Consider the following 24,028-nt stretch of genomic DNA (forward strand, 5'->3'; position numbering starts at 1 on the left):
CTATCAATACTTTTGAAATTATCGTTAAAATCACCCCCCAATATAGGAATTCCAATCCCATGTTCTTAAGCATACTATTTACTTTTTTAAAAAATGCATTTCTACTAGTTTTACAATTAGGCGCATATAAACATAATAAAGAGAATATACAATTATCTATTTCAATATTAATCAAAATGATCCTACCTTCCTCATCTGAAAATGTATCAATAATTTTATGATTTAATGATTTTTTAATTACTATTGCAACACCACACCTGTTTGTTGTTGCATTATTGCAATAAACTTAAAATTCGTCGTATTTCAACATTTCTTTTTCAATATTAATATCAAAATGTGTTTCCTGTAAAAAGCAAATCGAATACTTATGTGATTTAATCCATTCAAAAACTCTATTCCGTTTATTTCTACATTTCAAACCGTTTACATTTAAAGTATTTAGATTTAATACATTTTCAGATCCCATTGTAAATAGTGATAATAATATTTATATTAAATACATATATATCAATATAACATTTATTAACATTTACACAAACAAAAAACTTTACACAAACGATGACACAGATATAGTTACAAAACACACTTAAAACGGGTACAAACATTGGGTAAAGTGTACGTGACCTGATAGCACCTATTGACCTTGTCTGTGTCAAAGCTTTATAATGATAGACACAAAACATGTGGTCAAGAGCGTGTGCTATTTTACCTGGATATTCACTTTTTTCATCTAAAATAACATTAACATCCGTAAAAAGTGGAAAAATTATTGTTCTGAAGTGACAATGGGTATTAGCCTGAGAAATATAAAAGATGTAAGTTGTGACAATTGCGTATTTTGTGAAAGATAGCTGTAAGATGAAAACTTTGGAACAAAATGTGATGAATTCGGATTGAACAAGTGTTTCCTTACTCAAAACGAGATAAAAATTATCAATGTGTTCTTTGAAACGCACCGAGACAGCAAACCCTACAAAGACGTGGAGCTCGAGACACAAACGGATAAAATACTGTGAGTATTTCTCAATTATATAAGTTTCTTCAGTATAAGCTAGCAAATATTTTTTGCAGACATCGTGTAACATATGCAAGTACACGTATAAGATGTTATGGAAACACCGATTGAGACAAATATTGTAACCACTTCTAGATCGGATGAAATATGAAGTGATAAGTAAATTTTCAAAATTTGGTCTTAAATCAGAATTTAAATGGACAGTGTCGTACATACATACTATAAAACGGTATAAACAAAAACCCAAATATAGTTTGTCTAGTGCTAAAAATAGAATAGGTAAAATCCAATTTAAAACGTAAACAAACTTCAGCTGTTTTAATAAACGTTTGTAAACATAAATAGGATATGTGATCTTGACATATTTTATTCTTTCGTTTTTGTTTGTAAACGAATTATTTAACAGGCTATTGTTGGTAAAACTCATTTCACAGTTTTTGTAAATTAAATCAGCTACATAGTTAGAAATAATTAACTCTATTTTGGCAACTCAGTTATTACCACTTTCTATTAAATATTTTGATTTTACATTAGAACCTTGTATTGTTTTACATTTTTTCATAGTTTGTAACAACGTAATAAAGTAAGTGCCTGTACGGTACAATTTAATTATAGTGTTACACAACATTAAAGATATATTGCATACAAAAGAAACACTAAAACAAGTTTTGATTTTCTTTATATTAGAATCCTTCACACAAATATTAATATCATCTCTATGTGAAATATACATCACAATTAAATTCAATACAACAAACTTTAAGAAAAGAATCATTATCTTTTCACAAAAACACAATTCAATGTTTACTCTTTTGAAGAGCTTGTTTTTACATACCATTTTTATCTTTTTTTAAAGTTTTTTTTGGGGGGTTTAATTAAAATTACACTATTACATAATAATTAACCTTTATTTGCTTTTTTACCTTTGTCCCTCTCCTCAGGTGTTGGAGGAGTGTGTTGATTTTTGTTTCTACCCTTACCATGTTGATTTCTACTTTCTGGAGTGTTTACAGAAGCGTCAATTATACCGTGAGATTTAACAAAAGAAACAGACTTTTCATTTTTTTGGAAGTGTTTTGATTTCTCCCAGTTCTTGGCTTTTCTTGTTGATGGGGTGTCTTGTCAGATTGCCCAAAGGCCTGTCCATTTGACTGTTGACCCCCTTTTTCTTTCTGCTGTTGTTTCATTGTCTGTTGTTGTTTTATTGTCTGTTTTTGTTGTTCACATTGTTCTTGTTGTATCTCAGGCTCATCAGCTTTTGTACTATCATTATCATTTTCACTTAATTCAACATCATCATCATCATCATCTTTACCTTCATTGTCACTAAACATTTCTGGTGTTAATGCTTCTGGACAATCCATTTGTCTGTGCCCTGATTCATTACACCTTTTACATTTCCAATCATTTGGACATTCTAGAATCATATGCCCAGTTTCAAAGCATTGTCTGTAGGCTGGCCACTGTGTAAGACTATAGCACTGTATCTCCCCATTTTCATGAATTTAGGTAGAGGTTCTATAAAGGTTTTACACAATAGGATCCTGTCTCCATTTTCACAGTTAGTGAGTCTCCCATCAACTCTGATATGTGCTCTTGTTATGAAATCCACTTTTACTCCTTTAAGTTCTATTGTTCTTTTAATAATGCCATCATCAGCACTAAGAGGGACCCCTTTCACAATAACTTTCATTATGGCCAGGTTTGCAGTCAAAGGGTTGTTTGGATTGTGTGTGTGAATGTTTATTTGCTTGCCCCTCAGCGCAATGCCCTTTGTTAACAACGACAAACGACCTTCCTGGTTGTCCATATATATACGCCACATACGACGAATACGTTGGATACCTTTGATTGTACATGTGTCTACTACTTCGCTGATAGCCTTGTATATTTCAACATGTGTGACAAATGATTGTTTTTTGGGAATTACAGAACCAAATATATCACTGTCTTTTACGAAAATTAGTTTCACAGAATTAGATCACTGAATTTTCAGTGAGTGTGCCATTATTTCATAGTGCTGCTATGCCGTTGTTGTCGTTTTTCATACCTTTGAAGTAAGTAAAGAGATTTTTTGGATGTTTTTCTGTTTTCATCAGGCTCGCATGCTAGCAAGTCAAATATAAAGTTTTGGATGTAGCACCAGTAGGCTTTTCTTATATCTTGTGATGATTATTTTATTATGTTTATACTCCTTTGTATATTCTGCACTCTTGTTTTTTTTTCATAAAGAAGTTTTGATTGGTTAATTTTTTTGTCTGAGTTTGTTGTCAATCCAAGTAGTTTCTTTCTGCTTGTTTTGTGGGATGCTGTCATCAATAGGCTGAGAGACAAACTGAAAAACGAGGTGAGCTTCGTAATCGATAGATTTTAAATGACTGACTCTTATTACCAAGTTTTCGATAACGTTTCATAATTCATCAACATTGTAGAATGCTATTTATTTTGGGAATAAATATTGGCACTTAAACTGTCCTTACCATAAGTAGATCCCCTTAATCTACATATTTCATTGGCTTTGAACAAGTTTTCAGTTAAGTTCAATATCTCAGAAACTACCCGTAGTTAAGGGTTGATATTTGTTCACTGGATATATCTTGGATAGTCACCAACACATATGTCATGATTACGAAAATTAGGTCACCCTGAAGTTTTTATGATAGCATGATTGAATTTCCATACCTTAGCAACCACAGTGGTGGAAGTACATGTATGCTTGGTCAGTCAGAAAGTGGATATAACTTGCTGGATAATAACTAACATCCGCACCAGGATAAAGTCGCCTTGACGTGTATTTTCTGCATAATTGATTTTAAGTTTTTGGTCATTGTCATCTCAGCAACAAGTTGCAGACAGGTTGACATTTCCAATTAGTCAGTGGGTACATCTTACATATAGGTAGTAACCTAACAAGAAAAAAGTTATCTTGAAATATATCTTCCGCAGAATTGATTTGATCAAGTTTTTGTTAATGGCTATATCTATGTTCGTGTTGGATGGGTGCTTAACATTCTGCATATACCACTTGGTTAACGAGCCTTAAAACATCATCCCTGATCCACTGACCAAATACCATCCAATCTCATATAGCTGTTGAGATATTTCAAGTCAAGTTGAACATGTTACTTAAACAACTCATTTGTGTGGCTTTTTATATTTTTTTTGTTTTTTGTTTTTTGAAGAACGACCAAGAACTTCTTTTACCTTTGTGCTTTTAGCTAGAGATCTCTAAGCATACCCCTAGATGGAATGTGTGACGGGTGGGGAGGAAGAGAGTAACCTTGATGTTTTCCAGAACTTGGAATATGTATTTCATGAGTGGTCACACGTACTTTTCAATCGGTATTCCTCCATTTTCTATTGTTTTGATATTTAGGAAACAATACCACACCATGGGAGCCTGAGCAATGAGAAGTGTGTGTAGCTATCATATTACGACGGGGAATTATCACAGGGAAGATGTTTGTAAAAATATATTAGCTACGCACGTTCATGGACAAGGACTTCTTTTTGACCGCTACTACCTATACATCTACATCGTTTTTGCGTCCAAAATAACTGTTGTATTTTATTGCGCTATTTTGAATTTTTTTTGGTTGAAACTTTTATATTAAATTGATAATTTATAATTGCATTCTAACATTGTCGAGGATATTACAGAAATGAAAATTTGCATTTTTCATACTCGTTTGCAAATGTTTTTTACCTGAATATCTACTTACCGTTCAATCATAGATACAACATACACTCACATTTTCCATTGTTCAAATTCCCAAGGAGTGAATATGGAAACAAGAAAATGAGTCTCTAAGACACGGATGTTCCGCTCGGCACTTATTTGTGGAAACCCCCTAACCTTTATGCAGTTCATTTGTTATTGTCATGATGAATAAGTGTACAAAATTTCATCAAGATCAGACTTACAGCTCCAGAGAAATCAACTTAAATGCAAAGCTTAACATAGGTGTGACGGTCGGATAAACGAACAAACATACCGAAATATATATATATCCTACAACAAAGCTTGGGGAGATAAATAAACAAACGAACCAACCAATAAAATCAAATAAAATAAGACAAATAACGCCAATTAGAAGTGATTTTTTGGTTGAAATTCTTATTAACAAGGGTATTCATACCAATTTTATTTTCTCTCGCTTCAAAAAATGCCTCCTTTATATAATCAATGTAATACATGAGAATTGTAATTTCGTAAGGCGATATATAAATCAACATTGGAATAAGGATCATCGTTTCTGATCCATCCTATCTCCTCTAATATATTGTTACAAAAATCATATATGTCAACGTCGCATACACGATTATTGTTAAAAGAACATTCATTCAAACATACGTCGACTTCGTCTTCATTTACTTTATGGATATAATCTTCAGCATCAAGCAACGCTGGCATTCTGTGTAATAGGTATGACCTCCCTGAAGATGCGGCTGTTGATGAGTTGTGCCTTATTTTGTGCTGATTCCAATCTGATACAAAGATACAAAAGCTTTTATATCTTTCTAGAAAAAATAAGCAAATATTATCAATAATCAGATTACTAATTTCCTAATCCGCTGGGGTAGCTATAAAATGCGAAACGAAATCGAAACGAATCGAAGCGAAATCTATAAATTGCGAAACGAAACTGTGAAATGCGAAACGAAGGGAAGAAAAAAATCATTATTTTGTCACGTAAGAGTTGAAACGTGTTTCGTATAATTTATCGCTAACGCTCATGGTAAAATTTTAGGTATAAATTGACTACCCATAGTATAATCCCCAGAAATTTACCCTTCTATGAATAGACCCTTTTTTGCTGACAATGAGTTAGTCGATGAGCATGCGTAGAGCATGCTCAATATACATTTCTGCCAGGAAAATTCTTTTGTTCTACCCAAGCCCTACCTCATGGAAGTGTATATTGAGCATTCTCATCAACTTACCACAAAATTGTCTATTAAGTGTTAAATAAACTATGAAGGAGACGTTATATTGTGCCTGGGAGGTAGACAAATCATTTACAATCACGACCAGCATGTACCCCCATAAAACATTATAGAAAATGAATCTAGGATCATTTAGAAATGGGATTTCTCTTGCACTCGCGAAAACTTTTAGAACTTGTAACAACTAAGATTTATACATACCTGAATAAGCTCCATAAAATAAAATTGAATTAAGTTGACGTCACGTCCAAGATTGATCCGTTGAAAAGATTATAATGTTTCAGCAGTTTGAACAGATTTATCCAAAACTCTGCACACTGTTTGCGGAACATTGCCCACAGTGATTCAATTCTCTGATTGTGTGTACTTGAGCCGTAAATATAGCACTCAACCGAATGGATACTATTTCGGTGGAAGAATCGCTGCATATGTTCAACAAACTTATTTTCTGTTCCAAAGTCACTTCTGACCGATTTCGGGCATTTCAGTCCTACGACAGCTTCGATATAGTATCCTGCTATAACTTTTGGGTCATTGTTCGTTATTCCAGCCTTCATCCATATAAGTTTTCTAGAAAACTATCTATACATCCGTGAATGGTTATGCCGAAAGGTTTGAGTTTATCGTACCCGTCTATATGCCAAATGCTGTTGGGTCCACAAGATATGTACTCTCTGCATTTAAACTTGCGTCTTTTCCGAAATTCAACACCTTGCCTATCCAAAGCTTTCACAATAACACGAACGTTCTCCATGCTAATCACTAAGTTGTTCTTTATACACTGTTGATGAACAAAGCGATATCCATGTGATCCATTTGTTTTTGTCAGAAACGATTGAATAAATTCATAGCATCTTTCTATACTTGATTCTTTGCGTTTATAAAGCCCAATAGAATTTGCAATTCGACGTAAATGCCGTGTACTAATACAAATATCATGTTGATCCTGAAGTAAAAGCTTCATTTCTGAGTAAGAATATCCGTGTCGGAAATAGGAATACAGAGATGGAAGCCACCATTTTTCCATATTCTAAGAAAAATCTGAAAAAGGAATATTAATATGTTTACATCGGCGCTGGACTTCTTGGGTACAGTAAAGCTAAATATACAATAATTTTTTATTGGTAGCAATTAAAACATCTTGAACATTTCTTAAAAAATCGAAAAGATTAATTAATTTGATTAACAGAACTACCGATAAATTAAATTTGCACATGCATGTGCACCGCAGCATGGAATGCAACCGCCACACATATGTACACTCTAGAGAGTCTGTCTAGAGAGGAAACATAGCAACTTTCTCCTGCGATAAGTTAAAATGTGCATTTTGATATATATGCTTGATTTTATGTTACATGTACCAATAGCAGAATTTGGACCTTTCACAACTTAGTGTTTCGATTGAAAGAGCTTTCTATCTATCAGAAAATCGGGCCATCAGATAGCCGCTCATTGATTTATTTTTTCATTTGCTCTTTTGCGTTTTCCAAAATAAAAAATATTCATGAGTCCCTTTTCTGCATTCATTTGATCTATTAGCATTCTGCTTTTCGATACATTTTTAAAGTTCTGTCAGCCCTATTTTGCGTTTCAGTCATTCTACTCCGCTCGAATTCCAGTAAACTATATAACAATTTATTCTATTATTTTTCAATAAAAAAACAAATTAATATATAATTGAATTAAAATAAAATTAATCACCTGATATGGGGTTCCACAATGCAATATATTTATACACATAATCTCTCATTTTATTTATTTATTTTTTACTATAATTATTTTTTTTACTTTTGTGAATCATGTACACATATGCTTATGAAACATATCTACCGCGCCGATAGCTCCAGTCGTGTGTAGTATAATGTCGCGTGCGTTCTTCTTAAAAAAATAAACTCCCAAATAAGTTTATGACATGAGTTTATTTTTTTAAGAAGAACGCACGCGACATTATACTACACACGACTGGAGCTATCGGCGCGGTAGATATGTTTCATAAGCATATGTGTACATGATTCACAAAAGTAAAAAAAATAATTATAGTAAAAATTAAATAAATAAAATGAGAGATTATGTATATAAATATATTGTATTGTGGAACCCCATATTTTTTTTATTTTCCTTATTTTACTACTTTGGCTTACAAATACATTTTTTATTTGCTTCTTTGGCTAATCTTAACTGTAAATTTTGATTTACATTTACACTTGTTAAATTCTAAAAGTTGACCAATCTAACCAATGATAATCAATCCAGTTTTCAAACTTATAAAACAAATTTGGTCAACCCATTCACCAGAAGCATGAGCTGGAACGGTCTCGTGTGGCGTTAGTAAAACTGCGTACTAACGTCGTGTGCTTGCACGGTAAAATATGGGAAATACGCCCGGCTAGACAAGGCAGTCTAAATTTACGTACACTTTTTGGCTCGGCATAAATTTTTCGGCATTCTAAAAGAGGTGTCATCCCAGTTGTCCCACATTTTATAATTACAGGTAAAAATCTGTGGGACAAGTGGGAATTGTGTACGTGTTAATTAGTTGTTTTCACACCCTTATTACAATAGGTAATTATGTATAGTCTTTTTCTGAATATTATCTAATTGTATTATGTAGTATCTATAGATAAATTGTTCCTGAAGTATATTTATTGCTATAAAATATGTAACTTATTATAAAATAAAATAGATCTTTTCCAATCCTTTGTACTGATGCCTGGTAACAGAGGGAGATATTCCATGTGGATAGTTTGAATGCATTTTGAACTGTGCTTTTTGATGATGCTTTTTCCATATTAATATTTTTCTCCTTGGGTGATAATTGAAACAACAATAATATTTTCTAATATTTATTAATTGCTTTATGATATTTATGAAAATAACAAGATTCACAAAAATTAACAGAGAATGATAATAATGCACTATTACAGTGTAAAACAAACAGTAAAATGTTCATACACTTCTACCCAAGGTGAATAAGCTGAGATGCTGCATCAGCATAATTGATAACTGTGATTTCCCCGTTGCGTAGTCTTTGTTTGAGTAGTTGCAGTCTGTTGTTAATATTTCTGTATTTGCGGCGCTTTCTTGTTGGTAGTCCCCCTGCTCTAATTTGGATGATATTTACTTCATTGGCTGACTGGATCTGCTTGAGATGAGTAATGAATGTGTAGATGTTCGGATGTGCCTGCTGTATTTGTTTCTTAATCTTGGAATGCCATCCCTCTAAGTGGTTGGTTGTTCTGGATTCATCATGGTCAAAGTGGTTCTAGATTTGCTGATCAGACTCTACCCACTGCGTTGTTACATAGTCTGTAAATGGTATTGTGTTGATGTTAATATCGGCATTTTCCAAGTCAGTCAAAGCATTAAACCACACATCATCTACACTCTGCAGAGGAACTAAGGGTAGCACTGCTGCTCTGCGTACCAGTGTCTTGATGACTTCATTTTCTTTGTACTGTGTTTGTAGTCCTGATTGCTGTGTCTTCCTCCAAATACACTGCGTGAAATGAAAAAAACACCCTCGAATTGCAATGTTAGGAAAGACAGTCTTTGCTGCATTGATTGTTGCAGTCTCGAAGTCAAGAACAAAAGTTGAAGGCTGAAGTTGAAGTTGCTGGTTTGTGCAGTTGGTATGTACAATACTAAAAAAAACCTTCTGTAAACGTCTTCACTCTTGCCAGGGAGTAGACCATAAACAAGAGGATACATCTGACCATTTACTTTGCCATGAATTGTGTAGAGTTGAGTAAATACAGAAAGGCAGGTGAAGAATGTACCATCTCCAAAGATGGTGTCGTTATTGGCTAGTAGTTGAAGATTCTGTTGCGTTGGGAAGACCAATATGCGTTGTCCATTGTTGTCATCTGCAAGAAGGAACTGTTCACCAGCTGATGTTTGGGTCCATTGACCTTGTAAATCAATGTCGTTGGTTGATGTTGGCAACTTTGGTAGTAGACGGGAACGTTGTCTATAAAGTATGCTTCTAGAAGACTGGAATGTTGGTAGTTGTTCAACCATATTTTGTACTTCTTCATTCCATTCAGGTGTTCTCAATTTTGCTACCTCTTCATCATAGAGTTTTGGTACAGCTGTTGCTTCTTCTCTACATCTTTTTTTTTGATTGTGTTTAACATCTTTGCTGCCTCTAACTTATATGGCTCTGCTCTGTGGTTGTGTTGAATGTTGTAACCTACTGGTATGTTGTTTAAGGTTCTTATAGTAGCTGGGCATGTTCTGACAGCACACCGCCAGTAAACCCTTTCTTCACGACGATTCTTTACCTGGAAACGGTAATTGTTGTGAACAAGACTTTGTCCACCTCTACTGTTCTCTATGAATTCTATGTTTAGCTGTGCATTAGCCATTTTGACTTTGATTCAAGTTGACATTTTTACTTTCTATATATACCTCTTTTGAGATGTGTTCACATTGATTTCAACAAGCTGAAGTGGCATGTTGCTCATAAGCAAGCCCACTTAGAAAGAAATTGATAAGCCAATTAATGTGGTCAGTTATTAAAAGTTATTATATGACTGCTGGTTTAATTAGTTAAAATAATTAACTTCACTTATTATTTTTATTATTATTTTTTTTTTTTAATTCCAATCAAAAATATGTATCTACATGTATATGACTAGATGGTGATAGTAGAGTACTAGAAAAAGACTATAACTTTGTCAAAACACTAATTAATTATTTGTTGTTATAAGAATCTGGACAACTGGGAATATTGTTTTTTTCAAATGTGGGGCAAATGGGAATCAACCTCTAAAAAAGCATACACCTTTGGTACCTGAAACTCCAACATTATCAATTATTAAATTTGCACTTCATCTTTGGATATTCACTAAACCACACCCATTTGACTCTAAAACGCAAACTAAATCACACAGGTCTTCCGCCTTCTTGGTCCGACTGGTTGTCCTTTTGGCTTCTCCATCCAAATTGGCATTTTCCTCCTTTACATGGTCCATTTTTAAATTTCATATTTACTATTCACTATTTAATTTCTAACATTGCAGCTATTCATAATTTTTATTACCTTTTTCCTATTTTTTTTTAAACAACTTTTTTTGGTTATAAATACAATTTAAATAAATAGCAAAATTATTTAAAGCCCACCAAATTGGGCCGTCCATGCGAGACCCGACAGGGTAGTCAAGGACGTTAAAAACCCCGTTAGTTAGTTATATTGTTTTTTTTTTGGGGGGGTTTATTCTTACGTTTATTATTAACACAAACTACTGATACTCTTAGTCATTTTATATCCCTTTGATTTCGATTTTTTGTCTCTTTCAATTGCATGTTCTATAGTTGTAATTGCAGAGATGCGTATAAGTGTCTAGTTCTTGTTCTCTTAAGCGAAAATTCATGATTTCGTTTTATTTCTACATTACCCGATCGACGGAAAACGTTCCAAACGTTCAAAAAGTGAAAGTTCGCTAGACATTTGTTTTGGTCGAATTTTATCCGTTTTTAATGGTTTAAACCATAGAAAATGAAATATGTGTATTCTTAAGTGTATGTACTAATTATAAAGTGTCATTATTTCATAGAAGAAATTGGCAATGGATTGTAGAATTGCGTTGGAGCATGACATTTTCTCAACGAATTACATAGAAAATATTGACATCCGACATTTCGCTAGACGTTTTCAAAAAAGATGTAACTTTTTTGTTTGTACTGGAAATTTCATCAAATGCCGACGTAGAATTGCTGAAAGTATGTACATTTTTGGAAAAATTAATCGGAAAAGAATATTGTGTAAATAAGTTCTTACATTAATAACAGAATATGATTACTGAACGCTCTTAGAAATATGACCATTTACCAACACTTTCATTTTTGCATTGAATATCTTTTTTACCTAAAATTAACGCAATTTTGATAACTATCTCAAAAAGAACACATGAAATTATTCTTCCATGCAAAATTTGGCAAATTTGATACCTTCTGCAATACGCAATTCACTATTTTAGCTTTTTTGAACCTACTCAGTGTTACACCTGACATAAGGAGTTTTGACTTTTTTTACGGGTTTTTGGAAAGTTTAATTGATTATAAAGAATTAGAAGTACCATTTGTGACAAATTTTAGAACTTATTATTAGTCCATATTCCAAAAGTATACAGCTTTCACATAATCACAGTTTTGATTTGTATACAATAGTCATTTATAGTTGAGATAGGTGTGTTTTTCAACACTGCCGCAGTAGCATGCGCAACGTTATATACTAAAGATTCTAGAGAGCTGAATCGCTCACCTGGTTAAACAGATGCATAAACTACAGATGGTCAAATACTTATGCAAATTTGCATGAAGAATAGATCTTATTTGATTAAGCTTTTAATGATTTTTTCCTATTTACATTGAAGTAATCTGCTATTATTTCCGAAATAATCAGAAAAATGACACTTTTATGAGCTATTACTCTAAAAAGGATCAACAAATTTTTCTGAAATTTTAACAAATGACACACCTTATTATTCCAACCATTTTTTCTCAATTACATTAATCATCAGTCTGTCATTGTTTTCTTAATAATCTGCTATAACTGGAAAAATCACCAAGAATTACTCTTTCACTTGTCGTAACTCAAAGAAGGATCAACACATATTTCTGAAAAATGCACCAGAAATAGATCTTACAATGCTCAACAATTTTCTAATGTTATTTGAACATCAATCTGCTTCCGTTTTCTAAATAATAAGAAAAAACTAGAAAAATTCACAAACAAAAAATGACACTTTCAAGGACCCTAACTCCAATAAGAGTTACATTTTTTGTCTGAAATTTGAACCAACGATAGATTTTAATGTTTGGGGGTTAGGGAATAGTGGGCTAGTGTGCGTTAAGAGGCGCTTTACCTTTTCGGGATCAATCTCTTTAAGTCACTGTGACCATCACGTCTTGACTCCTTAGTCCCCTTGTGCAGAATGAGAGTTGTGTGTACGGAATCATAAATATGTTGTGGGTACGAGATATTATCTTGTGGGAACGAGATATTTATCTTGTGGGAACGATATATGTATCTTGTTGGAACGAAATAGTATCTTGAGAGGACAGCATATTTTCTTGAGGGAACGAGAAACTCATCTTGTTTGAACTACATGCTTTCTTGAGGGAACAACATAATATTTTTTTCTTCATGGCGCATTCTGCCACCGTACGCATGGACTAAAGTGTGTTCGATTTAAAATCTTGAATTGATGGGGTTTCTTAGTTGATTTATCGTGTACACATTAAAGTCTTAGAGGTCAAAGTTAACATAAGGCTTGTTCCAACTATTTATTTGGGTTTATTGAATTCCTTCTTTATGTAAACGCTAGTGTGACCTAGATGCACCTTTATTTTATTTTTGTTTAAGTGCAGTCGTCATTTAAAAAAAAAACATGACACATGTCTAATATTAAATTACAATATTATACTTTTACATGTATACAAGATGGTGTCTTTATTTCGCAAGGGTTCGACGTCTGTTTTCAAATAAATCTGCATACCATGGAATATTTTAGTTTGTTTTGTATAGGGTTTGTAATTCTCGTTGAGATTCCTTACCGGAATATCCAATATAGAACGTATTGAAATCCGTAGACCGATCTGTATTGTATTGTTTACTACCGGGAAATCGGAACGATGCATCACAATGCAAAATCTTCCGTTTTATGCGTTCCTTAACATTTTTATCCTGTAGAACTAGATATTTGTAATTTTTTATCATTATTTTACACAAAAAATATATTTTGCTTTTAACATTGAACCCAACGATGTGTAAATTATCAATGACGAATCTCCATGCATTTGAATGGTCGACGAGCACCCATTATCATGAAACCACGGAGTCACGTCCGAGGCTTGCATACCCTATTCCAATCAAATTGCAAAAGTCTGCTAAAAGAGAGTTTTTTTCCATAGATCTCTAAAGTGATAACCCACCATTCTGTGCTCAACTTCATAAGTAAGTGTGTCTTTTCAGTGCATTCAAATTGTAAAATTCGTATCAGGGTACATATTAAATTCTTTATTGGAACATCATTGCTTTAGTGAAATTCATTGTGCCACTGACTGATACAGTCCAATCTCTCCAAACAAAGCAAACAATAAGTTAAGTTTAGTCGACTAGAAAACTAAAAAAAAATGGATACAGTGAAACTGATATATGGCACATATTAAAATTTGGTTCCTGAAACAAGTTTGTGTAGAGCCTAATAAGTTTTCATAGAAATAAAATTATAGAACACATGCTAAGAGGAGGACTTGATATTGAATAGAAATACGTTTTTATAATTACTAAAGCTACATCATTGACAGTTGTTAACATTAATACCTAATTTAATCATTCCATTGTTTTGTTTGACAATAATACAAATAATGGTACACAATCGGTAGCAAATACAAATCTTCTCTGGCACATTTTTATCCGTTAAACGAAATCAGCTCCAAAATTGTTTCATTATGAAAAAATGTCACTCTTTTTACCAGTAGAAAATAGTGTTTAGCTACCTTAAGTCCATGGTCTTTATTTCTCTTTGATACATCCACTCGCGTATAACACACAAACCATTTCCAAATGCAAAATAGAAGACACACATTCACTAAAATATTTACAAGAGTATTGATGGTACTACTTTATTCAAAATCTCCTTTTACAGGGGAGGATCCAGAGTTTTTTAACACGAAAAAGGGGTTCAGAAAAAATGGGGTACTATTTTCCTTTTTGCTGATAATTGCATGAACACGTTTTCCAAAAGCTGTGTCAAACCCTCAAAATCGCGATAACTTGGATCCGCCATTGCTTTTAAGAGATTAATTAAAACAGCAAAACTACTTGTTTCTACACTGAATCTACATTTTTTGGCACAACCGGAAGTGTTTTATTTTTGGTGCATTTACATGGACATATATTACATTTGTACAAATATACACCCCAACGGCATGTTGTATTGACATGCTTATATATGATTGAAAAGAAATGCGATATGCATTAAATGCAGGGACAATTTCTGGGAAAAAATAATTAAAAATAGAATTAAATCAAACTAAGCTCAATTACCAACCTAAAATACTAAATACATATACTAGTTTTCAGTTTAATAATTTTTGAACTACATTATAAGAGTTTAACCCAGCACCTTTAGACCAATCTTTTTTCTAGTCAACTATTAACAACCTACCATACTTAATCTAAGCACTACTATAAATAATACCCGAAACCAAATTGAACGAAAAAAAAGTAAATCGCAAGAAAAAGAAAACAGATTATATTAACGGAGCATGCATGATGTGCGGGAGATTTAGCGAAAGATCGTGTACATGTGGTTATACGAGAGATCGTGTACATGTGGTTATACAAGATCGTGTGCATGCGTTTATACATGTTTTCGTACTAATCCGTGCAAAATATCTACAGTATCACATTATAGCTTTGACAAAATACCAGCGATAAATATGGGACATACGCACTTTACTCTATCAAACGATAATATTCCAACACTACTTCTTTTGTAATCTTTGACTAGTAAGTTGCGTATAAAACATACACCCCCCTCTCTCTCTCTCTCTCTCTCTCTCTCTCTCTCTCTCTCTCTCTCACACACACACACACACACACACACACATAGCCACCACCACAAACCCACACATTTCCTCACATGTACACTCGCATACATGAATTTAAAAATTAAACAGATGAAGTAAATATTGCACACAATCGGCCAGAGATGCCTTTAAAAAGCTTCACACATTTAAAAACATGATTGACATTAACGACATGAAAAAAATACAGATCTTTAACAGCTATCAATGGGACAATTCAAGAGAACTTAGACTGACAACTATATAAATTCGTGATATATTAATAGAATTTTCTTACTATAAGATAAATAGGAAAAAAAGTTCGGCTTAACACGTGATGCACCATGTTTCGGCAGGCTGTAATTAACATGACAGCCCTCAATTCTGAGTAATATTTATATTTTAAAAAGAACAATATCTTAAGATGATAAGACAACACTTACATGTAATTCATTACCTCGGCTGTGGTACATTCACGTATTTAATTTAAATTCTTTCATTTGCAGTCTGCTAAATATCTAAAAGATCCAAAAGTCATTGAGATCAAATGCTACATGTATCTCATGTCGTAACAAATGAGAAATTTCTTATAATTATCAAACTGTGTAAATTATGCCTTTTGTAGTCTTGGATTGGCCGATTGCATCTACTGATAAAATCAACCTGGGAATAGGTTAATAAATGTAAAGGGCATGTAAGTTTCGTTACATCACCATTTGAAGCGAACGGGTCCATTACTCAATTCATTATCATACGATATAATCTCTATATGATAACAGTAATGATGCATTACTATTTCTACAATAAGTTAGGTAATAACACATACAACTGTAAAAAGAAAATTATCATGTTAATGTACCCGGAAGCAGCAAGCTAAATACAAAAGGTATTTTTCTACAGTAGAAACATCGAATCGAGAACGAGACGAAGACGCCAAAGAGATTTGTGTCGGCTATAATTAGGTTTTTTTTGTTCGTCATTCGTTAACATCGTCTCAGTCTACTTCTTGGAGCCAAGGCTTGAAGCACGTAATGCTGCTAAACAAACATACTTAGGGGGAGTTAGGGGCGGCAGTTTGACCCCATTTTTGATCCGATTTTACTTTTACACGGACATTATATCTTAGATGAACCACGTTTTTTTCTCTCTGATGGACCATATGCTGTTCTATTGTTATTACATGTCAACTTTTTTCCGTTTTTCACACATCCATTGGCAGTGTCTAATTAACTGGACGACAAACGTCTGTAAGATCAACCCCTGATTTTCTTCTTATGTCGATGTTCACTCTTCTAAATCTCATAGATTTTCTTCTGAGTAAAAAGTAAATTATAACGATGAAATTGGCCATTTTAATAGTTTAAGACATTAAAAGAGGAATTAATTTGTTTTAATGATGTTGATAACAGTTTCGAAATTAATAATTCAAAGAAGGTATTCAAAGAGGGCGAACATGACATACGGCCCCATGCGAAATTTATTTTTCATAAAATCTTGATATTTTAGAAATTCTATCCTCCAATAATGATTTTCCTCGCTTCGCTAGTTCTTGAATTTTATTTGCGCCCCTAATCTGAAGGGTTTTTTTTTATGTAGTAAGGGCGATAAATCTTCTTGTGTAACATTGATGTACATGTAAATTATATGTGCCGTAGTAATCAAGTGTTTTTAACATTAAAGGTGTTCTTGTTTTCAAGCTTAGTAAGGTGTTACCTTTGTGCCATTCTTCTCCAGGACACACCCGAGTATATGTATGTTTATTCTTCTTGGCCCGACCTACGTGTAAGTCCAAGCTCTCCACATTCTAGTAAAAATAATTTGCATTATTAAAATAACTTGTAAATTTAAATATTTATTTTTCGTTTTCATTTTTTAGTGGTAAGAGTTGATAAAAAGTTCTACATTTTAGAAAAAAATCTTAGAAAAGAATAGAATTAAAATAAGGTAATGATAAGTTTGTTAAATATGGATTCGACACTAGCAATGTTTTTTCAACAGTCGCCGGAGCCTATAGATTAGTAAAGGCTGTTAGCATCTGCAACTATTTCTAACATCGCAGCAGGAAATTTGTAGCACTGAGCTATAGCTTATCAACTAAGAATTAGTTGTAGCTAGATGAGAGGTACATGTATCTAATGGCATGGGTTATTTCAGCTGTTGAGGCTCAAGTTTGAATGATTTGATGGATAGAATCCACCTGGAGTTCTAAATTGAATTTCGACTTGAAAATTTAGAAAATGGAAAAGGTCAACTAGTAGTTTGTGGTTCGAGTATCATGCAGGATGTTGGAAAGTTTTGTGTTGCACGTAATAAATCTAGGTCTTTCATGTTTACCGACAAAATACCTGCATATTACGCAAACTTGCACACTGTTCCGATGCCACTTGATTTTTTGTGTGATTTTGAAAAAAAGATAAATTATTGATTGTCATTTGTGATCAGAATAATGAACTCAATGTGAACAATTTTTTACAACAAGAAGCTAATGTTAAGACATGTTTGAAGTCAATCCCGGTTCTTGTCTTTTATCTTATCCTTTTTTTAATTTGACAATTATATTTGAGACGTAAATAAACATTCGATATAACCTGAATAAGTACATGAGTTATTCCCCCCTTTTTCTACATTTTAACTTTTATTTACGTCTTGTTCTTCAATCGGAATAAAAATGATGGTTTTTTTTGTTTTTTGTTTTTTGTTTTTGTTTTGTTTTTGTTTGTTTTTGTTTGTTTTGTTTTGTTTTGTTTTTTTTTGGGAGGGGGGAGGGTTCTGCCATTCATCGAATATATCACAAAGGGATGTATAATACCTTTATCTAAGAAATTTGATTCATATAGTAACTACAATTTAAAATCAATTCAACGAATCAGGATTGAAGATTCTCGAGAAATAAGGGGGGTTGGTGGTTGTACTCATCCGTGCCCCACGTTCCATAAATTTGAGTTATAACTTTTAAGTCATTACGGTTGGTTTTACAAGAAGTATTCCTTAATTTTTTTTAACGTTAGTTATATGCATGTACTATATATATTTTCTCTATGACTTATTGTAAACAAGATTGAGGAGGACAAATTAGTTGATAAGTTCTTACCTGACGGACGAAGAAGGCCTCCTCGTTCTAGCGGATTATCACAGCCAGATTGAGTAAGCAATGCTTTGCCGTATATTTAGAGTATTTATCGTTAATTGAAATATAACCCTGGTTATTTGAACCTTGATAGAATCAAAGTTCGATTTGATATGCGGTTTTTGATAAGATTTCGTGTGTTTATAATAATTACATATATCTATGTCTTTATAGATATACATGTACATGTAAATACGATCTGATCAGTCTCTTTTCTTTAAAAAAATTGTGCATTTATTCTCAAATTTGTACAATTAACAAAATCTAATGCCTAAGATAACGAAGACAATGCCGTACGATATAAAAACAGTTATATTAGTGTTAACAGATGTTATATATACACCCACTAAAAACCCTTATTTATTGACCTCGGCTCATCTCAAACATAAACTGACAAAATCCTTCTAAAATTCCAAAAGTATTGTATTTTATTCATCCATTGATATTGAATAAAAATATCTCCCGCCATAAAAGACATAATAAAAGTTAAATATACTTCAAATAAGTACATGTAGATAGTGCCCTTTAAGACTATTATAACCAATGCCTTTTAATTGGATCACTCTCATTATGGACAAAAACCATACCGTGGCATGTGAAAAAAATCTTATGTTTCGATAAAAGCAAATGGTAAGAAATTCTTGTACTATACGCCGAAGAATAAAAACAGTGGCGGGTCCTTGTATTAGGAAAAGGGGAGTGCGCTGACTGCAATTAGGGGACCCGCTCAAGCTTTGTAAAAAAATCATATACATGTAAGCACCCAAATGTTTCGAGCATAAAAGAGGGAGGGTCAGGGGCTGTTTATATTCGCCTTTGAGAGACATTTTTTGAGTTTATACGGAAAATGAGACAAAGAACTTACAAATCTATTCAAGTGACCTTTTAAAGAAAAATGTGTTCTTTGTATAATTTATACCCAGTACATATCAATATCGCCCGTTCGCCTCGTTTTACAAAAGTTTCTCGAAATTAAATTATTTCTGGATTTAACGGATTTCTGTATAATACAACGTACATGTACGTGCATTGTAAAAATAATCATGCGTGAATATTGTACATGTAATCACGCTTCAAGCAATTACAATACGTAACTACATGTAAGTTATATTACATGTGCAATAGTATATACACTGTAACATATTTTAACTTATATTACATGCACATTGCATACCATAAATCTATTCATTAATCTATCGACAAGGTAAATCATGCGTCATATCTGTTATCTGTACTCCGTCAATGAAGTTTGACCACTCTAGGGATGGCGCCTATTTACATGTATTTAAAGGCTATCTTGATTATATTGATAGCCAACAATTCGTGTTTATACGGTGCAAACATATACATGTACATGAATAATAGGTGTTTATTTAGTTAATAAAGGTAATCTATTCTTTGGATAGCTACGTGTATTATAGGGTTAAAGGTTACAGACCACCAATTCAACCAATGAGCATTTGGAAGGTACGCAAAAATAGTCCTACGCAGAAATTACCCCTGTTCCTCATAGTGCTGTGAAAAAAGTTCTCATCTCATTTAAAAAATTTAAACAGTTTCTGAAAGGAAAAACATTTCTGTACATTTTATAGGTGCATTTTGCTTCTTGTGATGTGAAGCCTAATCTCCATAATGATTTCTAAATATACCCCTATCTTGTGAAAACACTGGGATTTCCCATGCTTATTAGGCACGAAACCACAATTAATTTTCCCACTGTCTTCTTTATAGCCTTTCTGTAATTTAAAAAAATTCCACCGGCGCAATTCAATTCAGATTTTCAGGGACGTTAATTTGAACCTTCCAACAACTAATATAAAAAATATAAAAAAATTTACCATTATTTTTTCAAATTTTATGCATAAACACAGAGATACCCTAAAAAATGACCCAAAATGGCTTCTGGAGGTCACAAACTTGACCTTTTTTGACCTCACCAAATCACAACCTAAATGTCAAATTTCTCATTTCAACACATCTACTAAAATAATTTCATTATTCCTCTTCCATTTGAGCACAAAAAGTATGAGAAATTCTGAAAGGAAGTGTTTCTAAAAAATTTTTGAAAAATCCCCTATTATTATAGGAACTATATTCGTATACAACAAAAAGCTAAGGGCAGATAATTGTGGTCTCGTACCTGCTATTTATAGACACTTCACTTCCGGTGACCAGTACTGCACTGCAAGTCTGCTAACCCCACATGCCATTCTGAGGATTGTGAGCTGACATATGTAGAATCATGCTGATATATAGTCCTCTGCAGGTTAAAGTTAAGGTAAAGTCCAGAGAAGCCATTGAATATTGTGAAATTAGCATAGAAGCCTATGGGAAGTGGAATTAGTGGTTTTTAGCCTTAAGCTGTGGCCATGGAAAAATGATAAGTTTCTTGGAGTAGCTTTAAACTACTTGAAGATCTTGTAAACTTTGCTATGAGAGGAATACACTATAAAAATCCTTCAAAATATGCAATTTTTTAAGTTATAGGTCCAAATTATGGGAAATTGGTCTTTTTGGCTGAAATTTATGTCCTATCTTGTGAAAAGTGTAGAAAACTTAGTAAAAATATCAAATATTTAACTTTGAGGGCTATATTTACTTAAATATGGTGGTAATCAGCACTTGAAATCAAGTTTTGTGTAAATTTGAGCAAAAATTTGATTAGAAATGAGGAAAAACTCACTTTCATTACTGCGGTTAAGGACATATAAGCATTTCCCTATGGCAACATGGAAAATGCATTTTTGAGTACTTTTTTTGCTTTAGGTGCCCTTAACTTGCCATGTTTTATTGTGAAAACACTGTATTTACAAATTTAAAGCCAAAGATATCATCTTTTGCGAAAAATTTAAAGATTTAGGGTTTTTGACATGTGATCAAGAAAAAGGGGGAGGCATGTCAGACATAAATTTTTAAAAATAGACCAATTTTTCAGAAAATGACTACTTTTAAAGGCTATCTCTTTATAAATATTGTTAAAAAACAAGTTGTGATTGATTTTTTTTTATTTGAAAAGTCAGAAAAAGTTCTTTGCAAATATTTAATGCATTTAAGTATGGTAGAATATTGTCACTTTTTTGCTCGCGCAACTTGGTTACCCTATATTTAAAAATCAAATATTTAAAAAAGTGCTTGTCACATTTCACTGAAACTTTGCAAATGCATTCAGTATGTGTATAGGAATATACTTGTATAGTTCTATATTTTTTCTAAGACAGAAAGTGACTCTTTAGGTTACAGACCACCAATTCAACCAATGAGCATTTGGAACGTACGCAAAAATAGTCCTACGCAGAAATTACCCCTGTTCCTCATAGTGCTGTGAAAAAAGTTCTCATCTCATTTAAAAAATTTAAACAGTTTCTGAAAGGAAAAACATTTCTGTACATTTTATAGGTGCATTTTGCTTCTTGTGATGTGAAGCCTAATCTCCATAATGATTTCTAAATATACCCCTATCTTGTGAAAACACTGGGATTTCCCATGCTATTTATAGACACTTCACTTCCGGTGACCAGTACTGCACTGCAAGTCTGCTAACCCCACATGCCATTCTGAGGATTGTGAGCTGACATATGTAGAATCATGCTGATATATAGTCCTCTGCAGGTTAAAGTTAAGGTAAAGTCCAGAGAAGCCATTGAATATTGTGAAATTAGCATAGAAGCCTATGGGAAGTGGAATTAGTGGTTTTTAGCCTTAAGCTGAGGCCATGGAAAAATGATAAGTTTCTTGGAATAGCTTTAAACTACTTGAAGATCTTGTAAACTTTGCTATGAGAGGAATACACTACAAAAATCCTTCAAAATATGCAATTTTTTAAGTTATAGGTCCAAATTATGGGAAATTGGTCTTTTTGGCTGAATTTTATGTCCTATCTTGTGAAAAGTGTAGAAAACTTAGTAAAAATATCAAATATTTAACTTTGAGGGCTATATTTACTTAAATATGGTGGTAATCAGCACTTGAAATCAAGTTTTGTGTAAATTTGAGCAAAAATTTGATTAGAAATGAGGAAAAACTCACTTTCATTACTGCGGTTAAGGACATATAAGCATTTCCCTATGGCAACATGGAAAATGCATTTTTGAGTACTTTTTTTGCTTTAGGTGCCCTTAACTTGCCATGTTTTATTGTGAAAACACTGTATTTACAAATTTAAAGCCAAAGATATCACCTTTTGCGAAAATTTAAAGATTTAGGGTTTTTGACATGTGATCAAGAAAAAGGGGGAGGCATGTCAGACATAAATTTTTAAAAATAGACCAATTTTTCAGAAAATGACTACTTTTAAAGGCTATCTCTTTATAAATATTGTTAAAAAACAAGTTGTGATTGATTTTTTTTATTTGAAAAGTCAGAAAAAGTTCTTTGCAAATATTTAATGCAATTAAGTATGGTAGAATATTGTCACTTTTTTGCTCGCGCAACTTGGTTACCCTATATTTAAAAATCAAATATTTAAAAAAGTGCTTGTCACATTTCACTGAAACTTTGCAAATGCATTCAGTATGTGTATAGGAAGATACTTGTATAGTTATATATTTTTTCTAAGACAGAAAGTGACTCTTTAGCTGAGGCCATGGAAAAATGATAAGTTTCTTGGAATAGCTTTAAACTACTTGAAGATCTTGTAAACTTTGCTATGAGAGGAATACACTACAAAAATCCTTCAAAATATGCAATTTTTTAAGTTATAGGTCCAAATTATGGGAAATTGGTCTCTTTGGCTGAATTTTATGTCCTATCTTGTGAAAAGTGTAGAGAACTTAGTAAAAATATCAAATATTTAACTTTGAGGGCTATATTTACTTAAATATGGTGGTAATCAGCACTTGAAATCAAGTTTTGTGTAAATTTGAGCAAAAATTTGATTAGAAATGAGGAAAAACTCACTTTCATTACTGCGGTTAAGGACATATAAGCATTTCCCTATGGTAACATGGAAAATGCATTTTTGAGTACTTTTTTTGCTTTAGGTGCCCTTAACTTGCCATGTTTTATTGTGAAAACACTGTATTTACAAATTTAAAGCCAAAGATATCACCTTTTGCGAAAATTTAAAGATTTAGGGTTTTTGACATGTGATCAAGAAAAAGGGGGAGGCATGTCAGACATAAATTTTTAAAAATAGACCAATTTTTCAGAAAATGACTACTTTTAAAGGCTATCTCTTTATAAATATTGTTAAAAAACAAGTTGTGATTGATTTTTTTTATTTGAAAAGTCAGAAAAAGTTCTTTGCAAATATTTAATGCATTTAAGTATGGTAGAATATTGTCACTTTTTTGCTCGCGCAACTTGGTTACCCTATATTTAAAAATCAAATATTTAAAAAGTGCTTGTCACATTTCACTGAAACTTTG

The 24,028-nt window shown here is 32.7% G+C and overlaps 1 protein-coding gene across 4 annotated transcripts; it reads right to left on the reverse strand.

Annotated features, from left to right (window-relative positions):
- Positions 1-1,677: 1,677 nt before the first annotated feature.
- Positions 1,678-18,785, reverse strand: LOC148600278 (uncharacterized). Of its 4 annotated transcripts, none has more exons than XM_088557646.1 (6): positions 18,627-18,785; positions 17,249-17,339; positions 12,441-16,848; positions 6,164-7,003; positions 5,370-5,536; positions 1,678-3,921 (listed from the first exon to the last, which is right to left on the reverse strand). In XM_088557646.1, exon 6 carries the CDS (start codon positions 2,440-2,442, stop codon positions 2,038-2,040), a length of 405 nt encoding a protein of 134 aa, XP_088413772.1. In that variant the 5' UTR covers positions 2,443-3,921; positions 5,370-5,536; positions 6,164-7,003; positions 12,441-16,848; positions 17,249-17,339; positions 18,627-18,785; the 3' UTR covers positions 1,678-2,037. The 4 variants fall into 4 exon arrangements, 1 of the variants encoding a protein (XP_088413772.1); XR_015917786.1 differs by lacking the exon at positions 1,678-3,921 and having other exon boundaries at positions 5,223-5,536; positions 12,441-12,580; positions 13,898-16,848; positions 18,627-18,784; XR_015917787.1 differs by lacking the exon at positions 1,678-3,921 and having other exon boundaries at positions 5,192-5,503.
- Positions 18,786-24,028: the final 5,243 nt, after the last annotated feature.

The sequence above is a fragment of the Perna viridis genome, chromosome 13 (assembly GCF_037379345.1).
Source record: "Perna viridis isolate PV_CMFRI_1.1 ecotype Kerala chromosome 13, ASM3737934v1, whole genome shotgun sequence".
In the NCBI taxonomy this organism is placed as follows: Eukaryota; Metazoa; Mollusca; class Bivalvia; order Mytilida; family Mytilidae; genus Perna; species Perna viridis.